The 23,966-nt window shown below is 26.5% G+C and overlaps 1 protein-coding gene across 3 annotated transcripts; it reads right to left on the bottom strand.

The window, feature by feature from the left end:
• Positions 1-5,364: 5,364 nt before the first annotated feature.
• Positions 5,365-23,932, bottom strand: LOC107439374 (early endosome antigen 1). 3 transcript variants are annotated; one of them, XM_071181448.1, is made up of 11 exons: positions 23,794-23,932; positions 22,699-23,216; positions 19,165-19,419; positions 17,944-18,037; positions 17,165-17,516; positions 14,179-14,365; positions 11,514-12,178; positions 10,013-10,175; positions 9,746-9,919; positions 8,697-8,852; positions 5,365-6,575 (listed from the first exon to the last, which is right to left on the bottom strand). In XM_071181448.1, exons 2-11 carry the CDS (start codon positions 23,194-23,196, stop codon positions 6,459-6,461), a joined length of 2,661 nt encoding a protein of 886 aa, XP_071037549.1. In that variant the 5' UTR covers positions 23,197-23,216; positions 23,794-23,932; the 3' UTR covers positions 5,365-6,458. The 3 variants fall into 3 exon arrangements, with proteins under 3 accessions (XP_071037549.1, XP_015907430.1, XP_015907431.1); XM_016051944.3 differs by having other exon boundaries at positions 23,623-23,800; XM_016051945.3 differs by having other exon boundaries at positions 23,607-23,798.
• Between the last annotated feature and the right edge of the window lie 34 nt (positions 23,933-23,966).

The raw sequence follows: 23,966 nt of genomic DNA, 5'->3' as shown, positions 1-23,966 counted from the left end.
TATTGGCGACTACTCTTTCATCATTATTACGAATAATCAAGAAATGGACATTTATTCGTTAAAAAGAAAATTTTTGTTGACTCAATGCTTCTCTTGCTCGCCGCCAATAAACGTTTCCAGCTTGAAGCATCTAATTGGCAATCGAGATACGTAACCTATGTAGTAGACTATTGTTTTAAAAGTACAATAATCTGAAAAAGCTATACTTCGCCCAACACAAATGATATTAAATAACCACAGTGTTCCACTTTTTAATCAAAACAAAAGTTAAGGACCTAAAAATGTATTATAGTAATCATCAAATATTACATGAACTAAATGGATAGGAAAAAAAGCAAATTCTTATTTTTCTTATCATACATTCTTATTTTCATTAATTATAGTAATGTTTAATTTTTTATAAAGACAAAATTAAAAAAACTTTTTGCCTTAAATATTTTAAAACTAAATCATTCAAACAAACTAGTAACTCTGAATCAAATCTTAACCTTGACCAAAGGACCTTGAAACAAAATTGAGTAAATTTTAAGAGTCGTAAATTTTCAAAATAAAATAAAAGTAGTTTAGGATTGCGCAAACCTTGATTAAGGTAAGGTAATCAGTAATAGAGTAAAAGAAGGTAAGGTAAGGTAATAGAGTAAAAAAAACATTTGGTCATCTCAGGGTTTAAGGTCATATGCTTAACTAAAAAGATGCCTATATTTCGATTATATTGATTTGCAACAAATGAAGAATGACACCAAAAAAAAAAGAAAAGAAAGAGAAACTGAGGAAAGATCCTTTGGGTATTTTGGGGTTTCCCAAAAAAAAAACTAACCCCTTGTAGAGTGAAATCCGAGGAGTGTTAATTCTAAGCTCAAAATCAAATTACAGAACATTACAAATCTATTTAAAAATTTTAACATTGCAAAATTGTGAAAAAATTGTATCCTAAAAGATTTGATCCTTTTATGGCATCACACTATTTAGCACACTTTCTAGAAATATTTAGAAAACCAGCAAAATTGGAAGAATATTTGTACTATATGCAAACGTGTAACATTGTGCCTGTCAAATGGCATGGGGAAACAAGTATTTCTGAGTAGGGAAATATATAAATCAAAATGTGGCTTTCCATGCACATGAACACCAAAGGGTTGTTAAGAATTAATACACATTTTGTACTGATAACTGACTATATAGTTCAGCAAAATATTGTAAAAAGCAATGTTCGAGTAAAAATAATGATAAAATAAAAAACTTAACAAATGTAAATCCAAAGAAATATTTATTATCATTGTATATCATAGGCAAGATCACAATAAAACAATACTGAATGAAACAATAAAACGAAATACAGTAGAATACAAACAATGATCACAAGTGCATGTCTTCAAAGGCACTAAATAGAACATTTCGGGGAAAATATCTAGGATACTTTTAAACATAAAATACTTGGTTAGTTAAGTATGAGTGATCTCAAAAAATTCTAATAATAAAATTATGAAATGATTGAGCATTTGAAATAAGTATAAAACAGTTTTAAAAAATGTTTTTTACTTATCTAAAAACTTCAATAAGAAATAAAAGGTAACTATAAAACGGGAGGATAATGAATTATAACTAATTGACACAAAAAAAAGTTTAAAAAAGCATACAAAATTATCAAATAAATTGTTCTTAATGCTTTAAAGATAATTATTTAATGTAAAATAAACAATTTGTTTTATGTAATAGATTAAAAAGGAATAAAAATACTTTGCCTAGATTTCTACTTAATAATTGATAAAAATTTGTCACATAAAAGTATGGTTTCACTTCAAAAAAAAGTGAGAGAGTTTCTTCATAATTTCAAATACTTTAAAAGTTCAAATGTGTCTCAAAATTTCTTAAAAATTGTTAATTAAAATTAATCCAGATCTTTCTTAAAGAAGCTTGAGGTTTTCCTAGAGTAAAATTTTGCATAAGTTCCTAAACCAAAACAACTTTTAAAATCATGTACAGAGGTTTCAGACAAGATTTTTGGGTCTCTTATTTTGAATTTTCATTAGGTTAACAAATTATTTTTATGCCAGCGTGCTAAAATAAACCACCACAGAGGAAAACAATGATAAAAATCCGGAGCAGGGGACTAGTTAGGAAAAATAAAATCATATAAATTTTTAAAGTTTGTAGTAATAACTTTTTTAATAATTTAGGAAATTTATAAAAATTATAAAAATAAAAAAAAGAAATATTAAAACCAGTGCAAAATAATTAAACCAAATATTTTAGTTAAATTACAAAATTTATATTATCAATATTTCTAATTCGAAATAGATATGTGCTTTATTATCAACTATGAAATAAGACACTCAGGAGACTAAGGGCACATTCATTCTTATTGGATTCAGAATAAAATTGTTGCATCACCAAACATTTATCACATGCTATAATATTTTTAATAAAATTATTAGGAAAAATTGAAAGGAAAAATGTTTACAGCCTATCTGAGTCAAAGAATCAAAATTAACAATTTTCTAACAGGGAAAAAAAACTACCCTTCGTTTAAAATCTACATTATACTATGTACTACGATTCAATCTCTCATTTTGCAATAATTAAAAGATTTCATTTCTTTATCATTATTTGCCCCATATAATTTTTTTGAGGATTACATTGACTCTATTATATACTTTTACTGAAAAGAGTTTTATTCGCTTTAATCAAATATTAAAGGGGGGGGGGGAAATTGATGAGACTACATTGAGATGATTGTATTATTTTGTTGGACAATGTAATACACATGTTGTACAATGGATATATTGTTATTTAAACCTCTTTATTTCTAATGTAATATAAAAATTAATAATACAAGTATATTATAGACTAGAGTTATAAAGAAAAATAAAGGAATATATATTTAAGTATCTAAACAAAGTTGTGAGCTATAGAAAAGAATATTATTTACAAAAACTTAATTACATTATTATTTCTTATATTCCTGAGCTGTAAAGGAAATTTAAACATATAACACAGCTTAAAATATTTATACAAAAGTTACAAAATTAGTAAGGACGAACAAAAAAAATAAAATGAAAGAAACTGAAGACTGAACAAAAGTGAACTAAAAGAAAAAGACAATCTACAACTTAAAAAAAAAAAAAAAACGAAATGGAGAACAGAATAGTTATTTCAATTTGCGAGGAATAAAATCTGAAAATGTTTTAGAGAGAATTTTAACTTAATGAAAAATGTTTAATAGATTAAAAATATATGTTTTTTCTCCCTTAAAGGCATCAATTTGCTTAAGTATTTTATTCAAAAGTTTTATTCAAGTGTAAAAACAGTTGAACTATCAACAGAAAAAAAAGGAGCTAGGTTATAGTATTAAATAATTAAAAAAAAGAAAGTATTTAACCCCTGAGTATAAAAATTCATATTTAAGTAAATATAAACAAGTAATTATTGTAAGCTTAATTGTAGATATAAATATAATTTTTTATAAATTAAATACTAATACAAGGATTAATTTACTGCTAACATTTTTTAACTTTTACTTATTAAACTGGAATATCAGATTCTTCTTAAAACTATTCTCAGAGAATAACCTAGAAATTTCAAAAGCTATGCAAAAAGATAAAACTAAACAAAATTTTGCTACCAGCTGAATATTTAAAGATATTTAAGTTATTGGGCATATCCTCCATTTTAACTTACTTAATTACAAAGAAGAAAATCATTTAAAAAAATTAGTTTTAGACAATATAACTATGTTTTAACCCAATAAAACCTACATCCTAGTGATGAGCTTAAACAAAATTTTAAATTGTAACAAAAAAAAGAGAGGAAGCACATTTTTTTTAACATAGAATATCTCCTTATCAGATTATAATTTTATCTATTTGTATAAAAAAATTATTTGTTTTTTAAGACTTCCAATGTGTAACACCCATTTCTTTTATCTGATAAAACTACAAAAAGAACAGGGTCACCTGATAGAACCCAAAAGGAAAAAAGGTTATACCTCACAAAAATGATATGTTATGATAGTTCAAAAATGAAATTCCTAAAAAATGAAAATGGAATAATAGTACGTTCAAATGATGAATGAATGTGAATACCTATACAAACCATTAAGAATTCAAAATTTTAAACAGAGACAAAATTATTAAAAAAACATTCTTATAACTTTGTAAAAATTCCTCCATAAAAGTAACTGTACAAGAAAATATATTTACAATTACAAGTAAGAATTTTAAAAAATATATATATAATGCATTATTATATGGGTAAAAATTCTACAATTGTCAGCTGCTCATATAGACAATTTATAGACAGAGAAAAAGAAAGGTCAGCAAGAAGCAATTCACTTTATGAACACAATATGGAATTAATTTTACTAAAAAAAAATTAAATATGAATTGCAAAAGGAATAAATTGACTTAGAATATATAGCTAATATGTATCTATTTTCAGAACTTAAATATTGCAATTTATTATGATTTCAAAATAATTAAATTACTTATATTATAAAAAAACAAAAATAAGTATAATAAGATAATGGTGAAAAAATTAAAATTTTATTCAAGGAATATCTAGAAAATGGAATGAAACAAAATAACTTGGCAGCTACCATAATTAACTTCATGGACAGAGAGATCAAAAAAGATCCTTATTAACCGTATACTAATTAATAATTAAAGTAAAATACAATTATTGACGGCAGTTTTGCTTTTGTTATTTGCAATTACACAATATATAGAGCAAAAGGGCAAAATATCAAAAGTTAGTTTAGATTGAAATTTGTTACATGTCATCATCAATAGAAATCCTTTATGATAAAAGAATTTAGAATTTTTCAAACAAATATAAGTAAAACATTTATTCAAATTTATTATGTATTTTCCAGTGGAATTCAAAAATATATTTTTTGATAATAAAAAAATCAAAAAGTTCAAAAACACTATGTGAATTTTTGAATATATACCTGAATTGTACAGTGAAAATTCACAATGATATGGGTATTGGTTATACGAATTCTTCTCACATAAAAAAGAAGGAATTTAAATTAAATTACTGTTTAAAAGACAAATAATAGTTAGTACAAATAATTTAAATTAAATTACTGTTTAAAAGACAAATTAGAGCTAAAAATATTTCAGAACAACTCGCATAAAAGTATGTGAGCTACTTTGAAATAGAGTAGTTTAATTCAAACAATATTTCTGGATTTATTCACGCCACTTTACTTCAAAAAGAAAACTAACAAGAGAATTTTTAAGCAAAACAATAAAATCAAACAAGGACTTGAAAGTAAAGAGCTTGTGAAGTAATCCTATATTAGTAGACAGAAAAATATCTACATAATTTTATTTTTAAAAAAAACTGTAATGTGTAGGGAAATTTCTTTTTTAATAGAAAATAGTCTTATTAGTAGAAAGTAGTCATTTTTAGTAAACTATCACAGTAAAATTATTACAAAATTATCATTTTCAAATAAGTTAGACAAAATAACAATTTGAAATTCTAAATTTGTAGTTAAAAAAAGCAATATTTAATTATTTATATTTCATACACAGAAAATAAAACCTTATCTTATTTTAAAGTAGAAACAAATTATTAGTATTAATATTATTTTATTAAAGGTCACTTTTGAAAGTTAATAGTTTATTATAAGGACGGAGACTAGATAAAATTATACATAGCCTTCATCCATTCTTTCTGAGGCACTTATCAAAAATTACATTTATGTTGAAAATATTCTTCTCTTTAAAAATGAAATTCCGTAAAAACTATAAAGCTTACTAAAAATCAAATGCAATAAATAAAAAATATTGATTTTATTTTAGTTTTGCTTAAGATATGTATTTCATACAAAAGTGACTCTCACAAATATCACAACATACAGAAATGAACATTAATTTACATTTAGTTTTGTTCTAGTTTTTCTTTAGAAACAAAGGCCGGGTGATGAAATTTTGGGATTAATTGAACAAAATAAATAAGTAAAAATTTCATACTGGCGCATAATTACTTTACCGATGATTTCATTATTTTACAGTCTTTAATTTTAAATAAGAAATGACCTTTGGAAGTGGAAGGGAAAAAAAACGGCATGCCAAAGTAGAAGATTATCTCAAGTACAGCCTCTTTTGCATCAAAAAATATAAACTGTTCATGACATGCGAATTCAGATGTTCCATTATCAGAAATTGAAAGCCAATAAACACACAATGAAAAATTTGACAATTATCACAAATTAAGTGCAACATTTTATCAAAAACAAAACAGTTTATGAAATGAGAATTTCATCATTGTAATTTCAATAACTTCAGAATCATGCAAGAATTTGCTTATTTTAAATATAAAAAGCAATGAAGCATATCTGAAGTAATCATTATAAAATTAATTATTTGTTTCAAACTATATATATAAAAATTACTGCTTTAAGTAAGATGAGTTTTAGAATATTGAAAAAAAAAAAACATTTTTCACATTTATTTTTTATCTTCTGAAGGACAAACATTAGGGAGTGTGCAATTTCCACTGACTAGAGACCGCAAATTCTGTAGAACTTCATTTTTCTCAACTAATTCAGAATTTGTTTCAAGAGTCTGAAAGTGAAAAGAAAAGAAAACAATAAACTATTCAATTCAATGGTAATTGGCAGCATCATTGGGGATTAGAAAGGTAAATGTTTTGTAGTTTTTAATACCAAAATAACATTTCTATTTCACATCAATTCTTTATTAATTATAAAAATATAAGATATAAAGCTCAGAAAAAGCTAAAAAATTTTACATGGCTCACCCAAGTATATTAGGCACATGAACCTTCCACTTACACAAACATATTATTCAAACGCATATTATTGAAAACATATAAATTTACCTATTATTAACATTGTGTACCTATTTTTGACATTAACAGTGCATCTAAATCAACACTTTTATTTTAAGAGAATTCAATAGTATTAGATACAATTTTTAAAAAAATAAAAGCATTAAGCACAAATAAGCATTAATAAGCATCTTTATTATTAACTTCTTGGTTAACACTTGATAATACTTGATTAATACCACTAAGCAACTTTTTATCTCTTATTCATTTTCTGTGAATCTGGGTTTTCAGCATTAACATACAAGAATACAAGTAATAGGAATACAAGTAATGACAAGAATACAAGTAACATACAAGTAATGACTACATCTCCAAAGTAGCTTATAATTGCTACATTTAAAAATAAGTAGCTGTTAACTAAATTTGCAATAAAGTAGTTAACAACAAAAATAATGTAGTTTTTCCTAACCACTGGTCCATATTTAAATATGTGTAGTTACATTAAAATTTGTGTATGAAATTGTGTATATTTATCTTTAATCAGATTCACTTTGAACTCCTATAAAGCAAAGACAATGGTGGGGGAAGAAATGATCCTAAATGAGTATTCAAAGGATGGACAGAGCCTGAAAGGTTAAGAACCATTTTTATTGCATTTATATTTTTAAGCTTGATTCTTTAAAAATCAAAACTTCTCCAAAAGCACCTATCATAAAAGAAGTATAATATGTATATAACTTAGAAACACAATTTATGTCAAGCTAGAAAAAACCTAAAATGTTCTACGTAATTTAAAACCAATACTTTTGCATTAAATGAATATGGCGTTATTGTATATAAAAAAAAAAGTTTAAAAAAAGGGAGCCATTTTAAGTTCAAGTCATATAATTAGGCCTCAGATACAGAGAACAGATAAATGCAGAACTTTTTAATCTCTATATATAATGGTAATAAAAACACTATTTAAGACGGAGCTTTTTACTCAGATTTAAACACTGATGAGACATGTTTATGATACTAAAACAGCTATCCCCTAGTTTAGCTTTTCATTCTTAAATTATACATTATTTTATATATTATTTTATACACAATTAAAAGAAATTACTTTAAAAAACAGTTAAAAGTCGTATAACGAAAATAAACTAAAAATAATAAACATCATAATTTCTTTATATAATCTTAATGTGAAAAATTTAATTTTACATTTTTACTGGTTCTATATTTTTTGAGCTTGATTCTTTCATTATCAGGACGAACAATAGGATAAAATATAATGAAGCACACAATTGCGTGAAAATCATTAGAAAGATTAATGAGGAAAATTTTAACAACTGAACTAGTCTTTTTTAAAACACACTTCTGTAAAATCTATTTTATAGCAAAGAAATCAAATTTACACCAACTTTAATTTAAATTTTTTTTTTTTTAATTCTTTTAATTTGTATTCTGAAATTTTTTAGTATAAATATTACACATTACATACAGAAAAAAAATACCAAGGCTAGAATTTGGTCTAAAATAATTTAATTTACAACTTAACTCAAACTACCCATGCCCAGCAGATAAAACTTCTTCTCTTTCTCTCTTCTCTTTCTTATCCCCAAAATTAGCAGGGCTAAACAATGTCCATGAAATTCATGGCCCTGAGGAAATCGGCCACCATAAGTGTNAATTATTATATAAAGAAAATTAATTTTGTATTTTGAAATGTTATTTGTCAAAAAAAAATACCCTCATTAAAAACAATAGCTACTTTAATGTTTGTTTTTTTTCACATAAAAATATTCCAACACTTTTCAGTTAAAACAAAATAGGAAAATAAAAATTTCATTCTGGACTTACAAAAAATAAGTACACAAATCATTCTTAAAATAAGTAAATAGGAAACAACTTACAGTGTAAACTTTGAGAATAACATTATCTAGTATTTCAATTTCTTTCTCAGCTTGTTTCAAGTTCTGTTCATGAATTAATTTGGTACGACTAAATTTTTGTGATAACTGTTGAAGAAGTTTTTCCTTTTGTTCTATTATGGCTTTCAGCTTTGCAATCTGAAAAAGGCAAAATATTTTATTTTATTCACTTATACACTATCTTGACTTTAACATTTCTTAATTTGCAAACAAAAGAAGAAAGAATATTAAAAAAATATACCTAAACAATCCTATAATATCAGTAACAAAAACCACCCTGTATTTCATAAAATATTTTAGTTCTTTATTAATTTAGATATTCTCATGAACTGTTGAGCATTGAAATTATTTTTACATAAAGCTAAACTATTTTTTAGCTGCTTGGACAAAATCAAGATAAATGATTGATGCAAAAATACGAATCAGAATGTACAGATGACTGTTTTAACATTCTTCATTTTTTACTGCTCCACCTACTACAGCAAGTTTTAAAAAATGACCAGCTTCTAATTTTCTAAATTGGCCAGTAAGGACGCTGAATAATCACACGCAGGATAATTAGCATCCAACTGAATAAAAGTTTTACTGATATACAAATATTAATGAATAAAATTACTTTTTATTTGATTTTTTTTAATTATTTTGTGACACATTTTGTGTATTAAGTTTACACTCTTTTCAAGTACAATTTATTGCTTTTCAAATCTAGGAAATCTTTAATTTCATTATGAGAACATTAACAAAATGTTCTTATAAGAAATTGCAATAATTTAATTCATATATTTTATAAAAAAATTTTTTAGAAATTATTGACTTAACTATAACAAATGCAAAGTAATTCAGGAAGTAAATGAGAGAAGCCTCATAGTAACCTTAAATTATACAATCCCAAATAACCTGAATATATCTTCTGGGCATTATTTCTAGATATTGGCTGCTATTTGTAGTCTTTAATTACATAAATGCAAAATAATAACGATTTCTTAGAACTAGTGCAATAATTATTAAAAACAGATTACAAAAATTCTTACTTCTTGTTTTAATGTCAATTTATCACATATATCTTCCGCATTTGTTCGGAAACCATGATTAGACTCAGAAAAACTTTTTTCAAGTTTTAATGTCAGTTGTTGATTGAGTTCCGTATTTACAGCCTCTAAACATCTTATCTCTTCAGTCAAAGTTGTATTTTTCGAAAGTAAATTCTAAAAATTCAAAATAATTTCTTGTAAGACTCATAATTAAACTATGGACAAATAAAATGGAATTTTAGATATATGCTAAAAATTTTCAAAAACCTCTTTTTCTTCCTCATATTCAGCTTCATTCTTTTTCAGATCTGATGACAGCTGCTTGAATTTTTCATTTGATCTTTCAATCAAAATATCTTTATTATTTAAATCTGCTTGCATCTGATACTGCTTGTTTTTACAAGAGCGTAACTCATCTTGGATACTGTTCCTATAATAATGTTGTTATAAATAAGATTTTAAAGTCATTTAAAGGTTAATATCAAACATTATATATTAATAACTAAAATTTATGTACATAAAATATTTTTTTTTTACATTTAGCAAAAATTAAAATGTTCAACTTATAAGGTCTACAATAATTAAAATATCATTACTATTCAAATCTGCTAGCTCATATTGCTGTATTTTTATATGAGCCAAATTCATCTTAGATACTGTTCCTATGATAATGATACTGTTCCTATGATAAATAAAATTTCAATTTGTTTTAAATGATAGAATCAAACAACATTTTATAATAAAATGAAATATAGAGAGAGGGAAAGGTGACAATCGAATAACCGGTCAAGTCTTGAAAATTAACTTGATTAAAAACATTATGAAAACTTTTTTTAGTTCCCCTTTAACATACTCCTCTTCCCTATCAATTCATCGCTGCTTACGAGTTTTCCACTGTTGAAAGCAGTGTTGCAGATCATTAGGTATCATCTTTGTCAGAAAGTCTGTCATTATTTTTATCTCTTCTACAGACTGAAAATGTGTTCCCCTCAATAACTTTTCTACATTGATAACTTTTGCCCTTGGATTAAGAATGGGTACTATCTAGCTCCGCCCCCACACTCTTGGTGTGAGTCTATGCTATGCTTTTAAAAGCTAAAGTGCAAAGGAAGAAAAAGACAACTAGATCTAAGGCTGAACAAAAGTTTTATAGGTTCCAGGACAAAATATATTGTACACTCCTTTCTCAAAGCACAAAAAGCCTTATTTTCAGAGTTTGTAGAATTTGTAAACAAAAACAAAAATAAACAAAAACCCTTTAAACAAAATTGTAGTTTTTACATAGAATTATATAATAAACACTAGAATTTCTTGTACAAAGTTTGGTTTTGCCCTCAGCAATATGGCCTTGACTACATCACATATAAATTACATGCATAATTTTCCATTAAAATCGAAATGATTGCAGCTTTCTTCACTAAAATTCTAGTATTTCAAGATTTCCCATAGTTAACATTTGTACCCCAGGTAAGACCGGGGAATTCGACTTTTTCTACAAAAAAAAATCTTTTATAAAAAAAAGCAGTACATCTATGAATTGTCAGGAATGATATATTGTACACAACTAAACAATAAATATCTGATTAAATGTGCAGTTTCTAGGATGAACTGTCCTTTAAATTTTAGCTATACTGTCGTACTTCACTTTATCCTTTTAACATTGTAAGGTTAAAATAAACACTAAGATCTGTAGAAACCATGTATATGCAAGGGGCAACACAAGGTATAAAATAAAGTTCAATTTCAAATACATAAAAAATTTACTTACTTTTCTTCAATTAAAGTTTTCATTCTCAATAAAAATTTCTCTTGTGTCAGTTCAATAACTTTTCCAACTTTTTTAATCAAACTGTTCATTTGGTTTAGCTGAGTTTCAACAGATGTTTTTTTCTCCTCTTCAAAATTAATATTCTCTATGGGAGAAATTTCAGATTCTAAACTACGTTGCCTTACAGGACGGAATGCAGTAGCCATCCCAATAGGTTTGAATGCACTACTTGCTACTGGTGAGGAATCTTTACTTATTGAGCTTATATGACTGAAATCTCCATTTATGCTACTTAAATTTTCTATCGAACTCTTGGCAGAATCAGAATTTTGTTCCGAAAAAGATTTAGACATGTTTTGTTTAGGTAGCTTTGCATCATTTTTGGCTGTTTGTTCATAAGCCCTAACCATAGACTGTACAAGAGAAACTGGGCGTTCATTTTCGCTTGCAGCAGGAGAGTGCAATGGTTTAATAGGCTCACTACAAAATATATCTGGCAAGGATTTATGAATATCAAGAACTTTATCTTCTGGTTTAATGTTGTCCTGAGATGATGCAGCCAAATTTGAAATATGTGAATCAGATTTTAAAATTCCATTTTGCTCTGATTGAGAAAAACTATTGTCACTTTCGCTATCCAAATCGGCCATTATTTCTTCTAACATCTACAAGAAAATAAATAACCATTAGCAAATTAGTTTTAGAGCAATTAAATAAAATTACCTGCATAAAAAGAGGGTTAAAAAAACATCCTAGTAACAGCCTATTATTAACCAGGAAGATCATGGAGATTAAAATTCCACAATTTCACAACCTATTACATGATTGTGGCAATGTAATTAACATTGTGCACAAGTCTCCTTTACTTCCCAGAAACTGTATTAACCAGAGATTTGAAGTTGGGTAGGCTACAAGCCACCAGTGAGAATCAAAACCCAGTTTATGCTTCACAATGATAACTCAGTGGCTTATATAATAAGGAACAAAGAAAAATAAATACAGTATAGTACTGATAATCAAAGTTAATTAGTACAGAGGTAAACTCAGATTAGGCAGAATTTCTTTTATCTTTAAATAAAAAAATACGCTTAAAATAGCCGTTATTCATACAAACAAGGTATCATTAGTATTAAAAAAAAGCAAACTCTAGTTTCCAGAATTACAATTGCACAATATGAAAAATTTACAAATAAATTACTGTTTCATCACTTTTCTGCCCGTATAAAGCTCTTATTCAATTCAAGACACAATCTCACTCTATAAAGTTTATTGCCCGTATCTACCTAATAATACAACTACCAATTTAATTTATTACTATCCAGATATTTTTAAAATTTGGTTTTTTACATAAAAACTTTCCATCCTTTTAGTTACAGCAAAAATAAAGGCAAAAAAATTGTCTGACTTGCCCAGAATTAGCAACTTTTATTAGCAACACACAGTTGTATTTTCCAGTTTAGTAAAAATATTACACATATTGGAATTAAAACATTATCCATAAATGCCATCGAAAGGAGAATATTAAACTCTTCATATAATTTTGAATAATTGATGACATTTTGATCACTGAAGTTTGGGAGATTAATCTCTTCATCTAACGATACACTATCAAAAGACAAATTAAAAACGTAAAAATGAAAGCAAAAGTTAACAATAATTATCATAAATTGAAAAAAAAATTATTTCTTAAATAAGTGAAAATTAAGGTAATTGTTGTTAAAAGACAGTTGCTTTAAAAGCAACAAGTAATATTAAGAAATTTGATATTTTATTATAATTTAACAAATTTAGTTTCTCCATTTTAGAAAAATTTATAAATAATTTATTAAACAGAAGAACATATTACATATAAATAGAACTGAAGTTTATTCCATATATTAGGAAAGGGTCCTTTCTTGGGAACACTAATAAATTTCTTCTCAATAATTTTTTTTAAAAATTTTAGATTCTTATTATTTAATTTATAATAAAAATCTCACTTCAAAAATTTTTAAAAAAAACAATGACTTGTTTAAAAAATTGTTTAAACAAGTTGTTTAAAAAAAACAATGAATTCGGAGCTGAAAAGTTATCAATGCAAAAGTTATCAAAGTTATCCACTCCAGATACTACACTAAAGCTCCGACTCCACTGAGATTCCGATTATTTACGTGCACCTCAATTTTAGATTTCAATTTGAAAATTTTAATATGAAAAGGAACATTAAAAAATAACATAATCAACTCACATGGAAAATTCAGATTTAATGTAATTCACATTAGATCAATCTTAAGAGATGAATTGAAACCAAGAAACCCACCTTCATATTTGATCTTAAATCATTATAAACGTGCCATAATGCCAAGAAAAATCTTCCTGTAGCAACTTAGGCATCAGGTAACGGCATTGCAAAACAGCAGGTCTCGTGAATATCTCTAAGATACAATGAAATTGCTGAACACTACTCTACATCACTTCAGCTCCCAGGTAAATGGTATTAACTACTATAATACTTTTGTCTCATGTTTAATTTTTAAAATAAAATGCAGTAAAATTGCATTTGCCCTGAAATTCCAGAACCCTGGAAGCATGATTGACAACCCCACTCCACTGCCAGTTTTTATAAAAAATATCAAACATCTTAAATGTATCACTTTTTGGAGAGGTGGTTAAAAAATTTAATTACCTCTTTCTGTAGAGACAATTCAGTAGCTGCAAAATCTGCAGCAGCAGTTAGCATGGTATGTGCATTCATAGAAATCTGTGATAAATGCATAGATATCATAGTGAGCTCAGCTCCTTGGCTCAGAAGCATATCACGGCAACTTCCTTGTGTGCGATCTAATTCTGCTCTAAGTAGTTGAACTTGCAATCTGCAAAAATACAAACACGTTTTAACAATTCAATATAACAAAGCATAAGCTTTAACATTTTCAGTAAAAAAACAAAAGGTTCAGTAAGGATTAAAAAATTATTAATAAATGATAGTTATCATCAAAATACTCATTAATACAAGTTCACCATTAAATACTAAAGCATTTGGTAAATTTATGGTCTTTAAAAATACAGTAAAATTGGTTTTAATAGTGAATAAGCTTTTATAACTTTTGATAAAACCTCACTTTATCAATTTTAATATTTAATGTAACAAGTACTTGTAGTCCCATTAAACAGAAAACCTCCAGCACAGCAGCTGGCACTATTTCATCTCAGATTTTCTTTAAAAATAAAAAAAACAAATATTACACATCTAAAGATTATTTTTCATCTCAAATTTTAAAAACAGGCCTAAAATATTACTAAGGGTCAAAATAGAAAAATCACTTTTAATTCTTAAACTTACTCAATTACTTTTTGTTTCAGGTCCTTAACAAAATTTATTTGTCAATCTGAAGATATATAAGCAAAAAGAAAGTGATGATTTTAAAAAATTCCAAAGGATATTCTTCAATTAACTGGAATTTTGAAAAATAAAGAATTTAAAAGATAGAAAAATTTAAAAAATAAATTCTTAATTTCCAAAAACTCTAGTTGCTTGTTCATAGATTGTAAAGGGATTCATTTCATCTTTTTCATATTTCAATTGCTCCATTCCAGTGTTTTCACTACAGCGCGAGAACGCGAGGATCTTGCACATTTTTTTCTTTTCTCGCATTAAAAAATGATTATCGCGAGCAATTCGCCCATTTTATAAATCAATTTCAAAATTCGCGAATTTCTTGCATTTTGGAAAAAGCTTCGAATTATGCCATTTAGAATAAAATCAATTTCACTTTTCTTCCTGGATTTTCAACATCTGTCCCGTTATCTAGCTTCTCTATTTACCAGTATTGTTCAGAACCTTTTCAAACAACAGAACACAACCACGGAACCCCTTTCACAACACATTTCTCTGTAACCACGTGTTTACCGTAGGTAAGGTTTCTTCATGTAAGACGCTCAAATTTTTTACATAAGATGGACAAATACCTTGTAAAGGCAAAATCTTCTATGACGATGCACAAAAAATGTTCAATGCTTTAAAAAATAGATGTTAAAAATGTATCATAATTAAAGAAATGATTTTTCTTTCAAGAGTTTTTGTGTTTTTTTAGTTTTTAGAAATCTCACTTAGCTTTTTGAAATTGTACCCTGTTTTTGAGAAAGGGTGAGAAATTCTCACCCATATTTTTTCTATGATGAAAACACTGCATTCATTTAAAAGTGTTTAAAAATTTTAACTAAAATTACAAATTTTTTAACATTTTTTTATAGAATTTTTCCTTATATGTCTCAGCCTTATATGTGTTAATTTCAAAACATATGATTTTCAAGTCAGTAAATAAATCATAAAAAAATAAGACAAGACTAAATTAAATGTATCAATTAAATAAATATCAGCTAGTAATGGGACATGGCACACAAAATAATGAAAACGGTTCAAATGCAACTTTATCAACATGAGCATTAAAACACAACTGCAGAACTAAAATTTGTTTACAATGTAAACAATCAAAAACCTAAACATTTCTATTATTACATATAAACAAACTTACAATATTTGGATATGATTACTTGTCACATTGAGTCATTTTACTTAAATATAAATATGAGATTATAATATTAATAGACTGCAATATATATATATATANGATTAAAAATCACTCAAGTTCAACTTAAAATGATCCACTCATGTAATACTGATAGTCAATCAAACACGATTGAATTTCACTCAAGTTGAGTTATTGTAACTCGTTCATTTTAAATGAGTATATTTTAGATACAAATGATATTCAATGTTTATATAATATATATATATATATATATTCTTTTTTTTTACCAATAATATTTAGAATATTCCAAAATTCAATTATTCAAAGGGCAAAGATACTTAATACTTAAAAAGATTGTCTTACATACAAGGTAATATTAGAAAACAAAAAAGCGCTTTTTCTTAAGAAAACTCAATAAATTTTCACAATTTTTCAATAAGGAAAATAAGTTTGGTTTAAAAATAACTGTAAAGTTATAATGTAATTCCTTGATGAAATTGGTTAAAATTCTGAAGACTTAAATTTTAAAAATAAAAAAGATGATTGGTTAGATTTTCATAATAAATATAAAAAGAATAGTTTGCTCTTTAATATAAAATGCAAATCAAATAAAATCTAATTTATCTATTTAACTGAACTTTCCTCCAATTAGAAGGGCTTTTACTAAAAAAAAAAAAAAATTGTCTTATTAATATTGCATTGTTGACTATTGATGTTGCCTTAATACTAAACCATTGCATAAGATGATTTTGCTGAACCACTATTTACATATTTATATATTATTTACTCTTAAAAAGTGTTTCTAGTTCCATCCTATTCAGTCTTAAAGTTTGTTTAGTTTAAAAAGAGAAATCTATGAAATATTAAAAACTTTACCCTTGATGCTACTTTACCAAATGGCAAGCTGGATTGAACACTTCAAGTTTCAATTCTTGTATGGATGCAAATAGCAATGAATAATTTTAACCTTTAAAGCTCAACAACAAACAAAAATAAAATTGAAGTAGATTAAATGCAACATACAGAATTGGATTGAATTGAATGCAAGGTTTAATGGTTTAGCCAAAAATTCATCACACATATGGTTTTCACCACAAACATATTTAACAAACTAAAAAAATTAATTAAAATGAAACTTACGCATAATCTTTTATTTTGGCATACAGCTTCCTTGTTCTGTCCATCATATCAATATTCTTACTTTTTTCATTACTTAATTCTGCTTTAGTGGCTAATAAAGATTGTTCTGTTTCCTGATAGGCTTCAGCCGACGTAGATCTTTCAATTTGTAAAAAGTCAATGTGGTCTTTAGCCTCCAGCAATGCAGATCTCAATTCCCTCAGATGTTTTCCATATTCTTCTCGTTGAACATTCGCATCTTCCAACATTCGTTGTTGATCTGAAAGAGCATCTTGACACTGTTGAAGTTCTAAATTGGAACCAGCCAAATGATTTTCCAATTCTTGTACTTTTCCTGTGGCTTCATGCAGTTCTGAAAAATTCAATCATAAAATTTACACTGATAATGCTTTGGAGAAATAAGAAATAAAAAGTTTTCATAATTTGACAATTAAACTACATAGGCAAAAAATTACATCACATGAAAAATTGATTCAAGTAAACTTTGCAGAATTCAAAAAGCTTTGAACAACATTTTAAATAGTATACAAAAATTAAACTTTAAAGGTATTAATGTTAAAACTTTAATTTTTATTAAGTTTATTATAACCTTACAAAGCCTTTACAGCAGAGCATGTCGTAAAGATTATCTATTCTCTTAATTTAGAATAAAAAGTATTAAAAAATAAAAAAACAGAAATTAGCAAAATGTGTTATAAATATTCAAACTACAAAAAAAAGTTAAATAATGTTCAGATCAGTCCAATTTAATTTTTTTTCTTTCAAATGCTTATTTTTACCTTTTTCTCTTTCATCTAATTTGTCAATAAGATTTACAATCTCCAGGGATGCTCCATTACAAGATTCATCCATGACAAGCTCAGAATTGAGAATCTAAAGTAAAATAATTTTATAAAATTTAAATTATAAAGTTATTGAGAAAAGGAAGAAAAAAACATTAGATGAACAAAACTCTTTAAACAAAAAAAGATAAAGCAATCATATTTTTAAATATTAACAATAAATACATACTATTAGCTATTGCTCTAAGATATTTGAATAAAATACTTTAGTTCCAAGAAATGCAAAAATGCTTGGCACAAAACTGAATACTCAGTTTGACAAAGGGAAAAACAAAGTATTTGGCCAAATAGATGAGCCAAACATTGAGAACAAAATTATTTATATTTATAATAATACTAATTGAAGTATTTATAAATAACACAACTTTTGGATTATATTTATTTATTTTAAATATTAAATACTTTTACTTTCAGTAATATTAAATTCTATAAATTTTACAAATGAACTTAAGTTTAACAATGAATGGATTTTAATTAATGTGCAATGCTTGAAAATTCATACAAGTAAATTTTTTCAGATTATTTCCTTATTCTTCAATTTGTATAATTATTAAAGCTACAATAACTATTTCAAGTATCTTTACAATGACACAGTAATTTCTATTAAAAACATTTATAATTTTTCAGCAATGAAAAGCATTTTATTGTTAATTATAACAATAACACAGCTTAAGACTCCAGATTATTAAGATTTATTATTTATGATTCAAACATCAATTTTTTAAAAGCTGAGTTAACACATACCTACAAGAGCAACAAAAATATTTAAAATCAAATATAATGAAAATCAAATTTTTAATACCAACAAGAATATTTTAGTTGAATAACATAAAAAGGAAATTAAGTGTACTATACTAAGTCCTCAAAAATTACTTGATTAAAATTAAAAATATGTACATTTTTTTTCCTGTAATTTGAAAAAAATATACCTTATTTCCAGTAACTAAAAATGGTACTAGAAAAATTCAAACTAAAAAGGGAGGGAAATTCCTGATCCTTTTAAGTGAAAATTAATAGAAAAAAGCTTAAGTGTCTACAATCACTTAAAACAAACATATTTTGCTATGTAAATGACTAATTTAGTAAATTGTTACATAATCCATTAAGTTTTATCACAGCATTAAATGCAATGTATTAAAATACTAGTCGCAGTCTTACCTGATCCCAATATTTCCTCTGCAATTTGCGATTATCCTCTTGAAGACGAATAACTTCACTTTTAAAATTTTGAACAGCGGCTTCAAGTGTTTCTGTCTGAGACTGATGTCCATTCTCCGCATCAGCAGAATTTTCAGGAATAGAAGCTAAATGGGAATCTGACTGTGATAAATGTTGTTGATCACGCCTCAAATTCGAAACAGGCTGTACACTGACATTTTCAAGTAATTGGATTCTTTGTCTTGCATATTCAACCTTTAAAAGAAACACATATTACAGAAAACAAAATTAAAATAAGAAGCAAGAGACATACGCAACATTATTTTAAACATGGATGCTTTAAAATAAAATTTTGTATACAGGAAATGCTGTAGGTTAAAAAAAATTCAATATGAAATTTTCAAAATAATTCATAACAAAATTTATTCTCAGTTATACTTTATTACCTATATTCAAAGTTGAAAGAAAATATGTTTCATATTTATTTAAACATTTTCTATTTGTTTAATACTGAAAATTTGTAGTTACTAAGAATATTTAAAAAATATTTCTTTTTTAATAGAAAAATATTTTTTCATCAAATCACAACAAACATAAAAAGTTACAAGCTAAGAGCTTGTAAAGGTTAATGTTAGATAGATAAATCAAGGTTTTTCAATTGGATGACAGTTTATAAAAGAAATTAAAGTTGTTGTTTTGAGAAACCAGCTATAATAGAATTTTATCGAGCACTTCAACTGATAAGGGCGAGAACTACACAAGTTTAGACAACGATTTTAATTGTTGTTGGCACACAGAGGTTATAACATCATTTTTTTTTTCTGCAGTAGAAAAGTGTTCAAATCTGTGTTCAAACTTTGGTCATCTATCTGTATCAATTTAATGGTGATTTTTTTTCAATGCTAACCATATTTAGTTTATTTTCTTTGATGCCACTTCCATCACATCCCCAAATACAAATAAATATTACAAAATATGGACACTTTAATGCTACTCACTTATAAAAGGTGTATCTTATTTTTTTTCCTTATAAAATTGTGCTTAGGTTTGGGCCAATCATTCCCTAAATTCAGTGGTGTTTCAGTGGAAACAACCAAAAATAAATGCCTTTAATTAGAAAATTATCTTCATAACTATATTTAATCCTTTCACATATGACAAATAAATATACTTTTGTCATTACACACCATACACTGTTTAAAAAAATGCATCTAGATAATAGTCTAACAGCCGATACACTAAGCATCAGTTCAAAATTAATTTTAATATTCCTTATTTATCCCATACATTGATTGACAAGTATGATCCATGCATAGACTGACTGTGTACAATCTGTGTAATTTCCTTACTTATATAGATTTAAAAAACATCTAGGTAATTCTTTAAACTTTAAAAAACAAAAAAAACAGCAGTGTCATGAATTGCAGTAAATTTACGCCAGGCAATCGCACCGGAACTTGGAGAAAGATTTTTCATAATCACAATGATTCAAAGTTAATATGAAAATGCACGACCAATCAGAACAACTGGGTAGTTCCTTAACCTTAAAAAAACATCAAAGAAGTAAATTGCAGACAAATTTATACCAGAAAATTGCACTTACACTTAACAAAAAACTGAGAAGGTATTTAGTCAAAACCTTTGCTTTTCTAGATCAGAGGTTCCCAATTTTTTTCGGAACCCTAAGTAATTAACCACTCCTTGGAAGAGCCCTAACTTTATAAATAAAGCTCATTAAGGTCATTGTGAAGGTTATAAGCTATATAAAAGACCATTTTAAAAATATTTAATTAGAGGAATGAAGATTATTCTTCGTTTTATCCTTATAAAATCAAGTCAGATTTTATATCCAACAGTTAGATTAGCAGTTCTTGTTCTATATCTAGTATAGTTATGAATTTGTGTTCGGTGTATACATAAACAGAAAACGAACAAAATGTGTCTAATTATGGTTTACTACAAGATGAAAACTTAAAAGTACTGATACAAATGCTGAAAATGGTTAAAGAAACATATTACTTTTATAAAAGAATTTAATTATTTTACTTTTTATTTGAAAAGCACAATAGGAAACGTTAATGCAATGATTTATAAATGCTTAATCTTTTCATCATTTGTTCAATAAAGTGTTATTAGAAATAGATTTCCTTTTAAAAAATGTCATTTCTATTTCATTAGTATTTTACTTGAAATTATTTCATAAAAGAAACCGAAAGATAAAATAAACAATGAAATATAGGTTGGATCAGGATAAGTTAGATATGTATAATTGGAGGTTTCAAAACTCATCACTGGTTTTAAAACCTACTCTAACTCACAGAACCCCAAGGCTCCACCGAACATCATTTGGGATCTGCTGCTCTAGAGCAGCCGATATCACGTCTATAATCTTCTCAAACACAAGTACAACCCAAGCATTACATTGAAAGTTATAATTGTCGATGTTAGCAGAAACAAAGAGTTCCACAAAAACAGCTGTAGAGTGGAAGCAAGTCAGTTCTGAAACTTGTTATATATAATCTTATTGTTACTTTCAGTTACTCTGTTCATCAAAATAGATTATGTTGACTTTATTCAAGTTCATATATTTTTAAATCAAATTTATTTTCATGGAACTCAGCTTTTTTTTTCTTAGAAAGTTAGTATTAATCAAAATTAAGGTTCTACGGCTATTAGACAATCATTTTATAAGCCCTGTGGCAAAATTGTGATGACATGGCAACATTGTCGCAGAAAGTTACACAGTTCTCGCAGAAAAATTTTTCTTTTGGAAAGTAACAAATTTTGGTTATTTTTTCTGAAGCAATTTTCAAAAGTTTTATCTTTTCTTCAGAATTCTGTTCAAAAGATGCCTTCCTCGCTCATCGTTGGGGGAAGAAAAAAATCATGTGATTTTTCTATTCTCATTTGATAATAAATGAAAAATAAAGAATAATAAAGTAAAAAATTTGGTTTTCTTTTCTGCAGACATTACTATTAATATCCACATAGTTTTTAAAATATGTTTTTTATAGAGTATTATTTATTACAACAACCAAATCTCGAAATTAAAACACGCATTTAGTAACCCATTTAGTAACCAAGTCATCCTTCAATTCGTGTGATTTCGTCGTTGATCTTTTTTTTTCATTAGTTACTGTTACAGATTTCATGATTTTTTAATGTGATGACGATTTACAAAATACGAAAAAGGAAATAATCAGTGTGTTTTCCCCTACAAAATGTGAGAATATCACCCATAATAAAAAATATAACATATTTTTATTTTTAAAAGTATCTTGTAGAAAGATATTAGTATTAGAAAGGTAAGTCGCAGAAAGCTCGAAAAATTCTGCCATAGAGTTTATAAGTAAGATCTTTTAATAGAAACAAAGAACTTTAATTATGCTATATGATCTTTAAAAGATGGTTTAAAAAGGTTCACTGCTGTGAAATCCTGATTTTAAATATAAATAAACAAAATTAAGGGGAACAAGATTTAAAGTAAATGATTAAAAAAAAAGAGAAAATTTAATAACACTTAATAATGCTTACTTGAAGTTTCTCATGTTCTTCAGTTAGCCTCTTCAAATGAGACACAAGATCAGAGTTGCACCAAGAACTTCCATCTTGAGAATGACTTTTATCACTATGTAAGCTAGTTGGCGATTCAGATGGAGTTAAATGAGAATCTGACGATGGAATACCTTTACCATCAGAGTGTTTGATCGGAGAATTGATGTTGGTTTTCCGAGAGTCACCCTCAGCATTTGAATGTGTTTTTGCAGAGTTTTCTATCTGGTCATTGCTTTTAGAACTACTAAAAGATGGTTTCGGTTTTAATGCTGGCTTTTTGAAAACTGAAAGTGAGGGCTTGGAAGAAGACAATGCAGGATTTTGAGTCTTTGGGCCTCTAATGCTACCATGTCTCGTTAAAGTACTTGTGCCAGACTGCTCCAGTTTAGGTCGCGAGGTAGTCAATCGCAAGCTCTTCGAGCGAACCAAAGAGCTTTTAGGTGCAGTTGGAAGTTGAGCATTAGAATTTCCAGGCATTATTACAAGACAATATTAACCTAAAATGGATTGACATCACTTATATAATAATTATAAAAAAAACATATTTCTAAAACATGAATTATAATTATTAAGTTTGATTATGCTAATAAATTAGGAATTGGAAACACAAAAACTTTCAGATGCGATTAGAGGTATAGCATTCAGGTATTATGACAAGACAGGACAGATATCAGTAATAAAATAAATCAAATTCAATTAAAAAATAGTATAGATATACTTTGAAGTTATTCTACACACGAATATAAAAAATATCGCATAAAGACATAATTTTTAAAGATACCGAAGATCAAAAATGTAGAATCACATTATATATAATTTAACAAATTTGGATAGTTGATCCAGTAAATATTAAGATGACAAATTTTAAAAGCTAGAAATGTCATTACACATTTTTACACGTACTAAGTCATAAAACTGTCAGATAATTTAAATTATCTTTCTTCCTGATGTTAAACCATGTGCTTTTCTAACATTCAAAAAAATTAACTATCAACAACATTTCACTTTATGAACTTAAAACAGCGACATAAAAAGTAGGTAGAGAGGAAGCATAAATGAATGTAACAGGAATACGTTATATTCCAGATGGGAAACGCTTTCGGCTTCTTATTTTCATCTGACTAAAGTTATGGTGAAACAACTTCTTTTCAAAGAAATTTCCTTAAAGGCCATTTTTTATACATATGGTTCATGCGCATCCATGAATTGATTGGTGAAATATGTTCTGACATAAAAATTTTACTAAT

Source organism: Parasteatoda tepidariorum, chromosome 5 (genome assembly GCF_043381705.1).
Source record: "Parasteatoda tepidariorum isolate YZ-2023 chromosome 5, CAS_Ptep_4.0, whole genome shotgun sequence".
Lineage (NCBI taxonomy): Eukaryota > Metazoa > Arthropoda > Arachnida > Araneae > Theridiidae > Parasteatoda > Parasteatoda tepidariorum.
The sequence above is the reverse complement of the archived record's forward strand: the minus strand, read 5'-3'. Positions and strand labels throughout refer to the sequence as shown.

Coding starts and splice junctions, on each gene's coding strand:
- LOC107439374 (XM_071181448.1), bottom strand. CDS start 23,196: ATGCCTGGAAATTCTAATGCTCAACTTCCAACTGCACCTAAAAGCTCT. Junction 12,179..14,178: donor AATTGTCTCTACAGAAAGAG/GTAATTAAATTT, acceptor ATTTTCTTGTAG/ATGTTAGAAGAAATAATGGC. Junction 10,176..11,513: donor AAAACTTTAATTGAAGAAAA/GTAAGTAAATTT, acceptor ACATTATTATAG/GAACAGTATCCAAGATGAGT.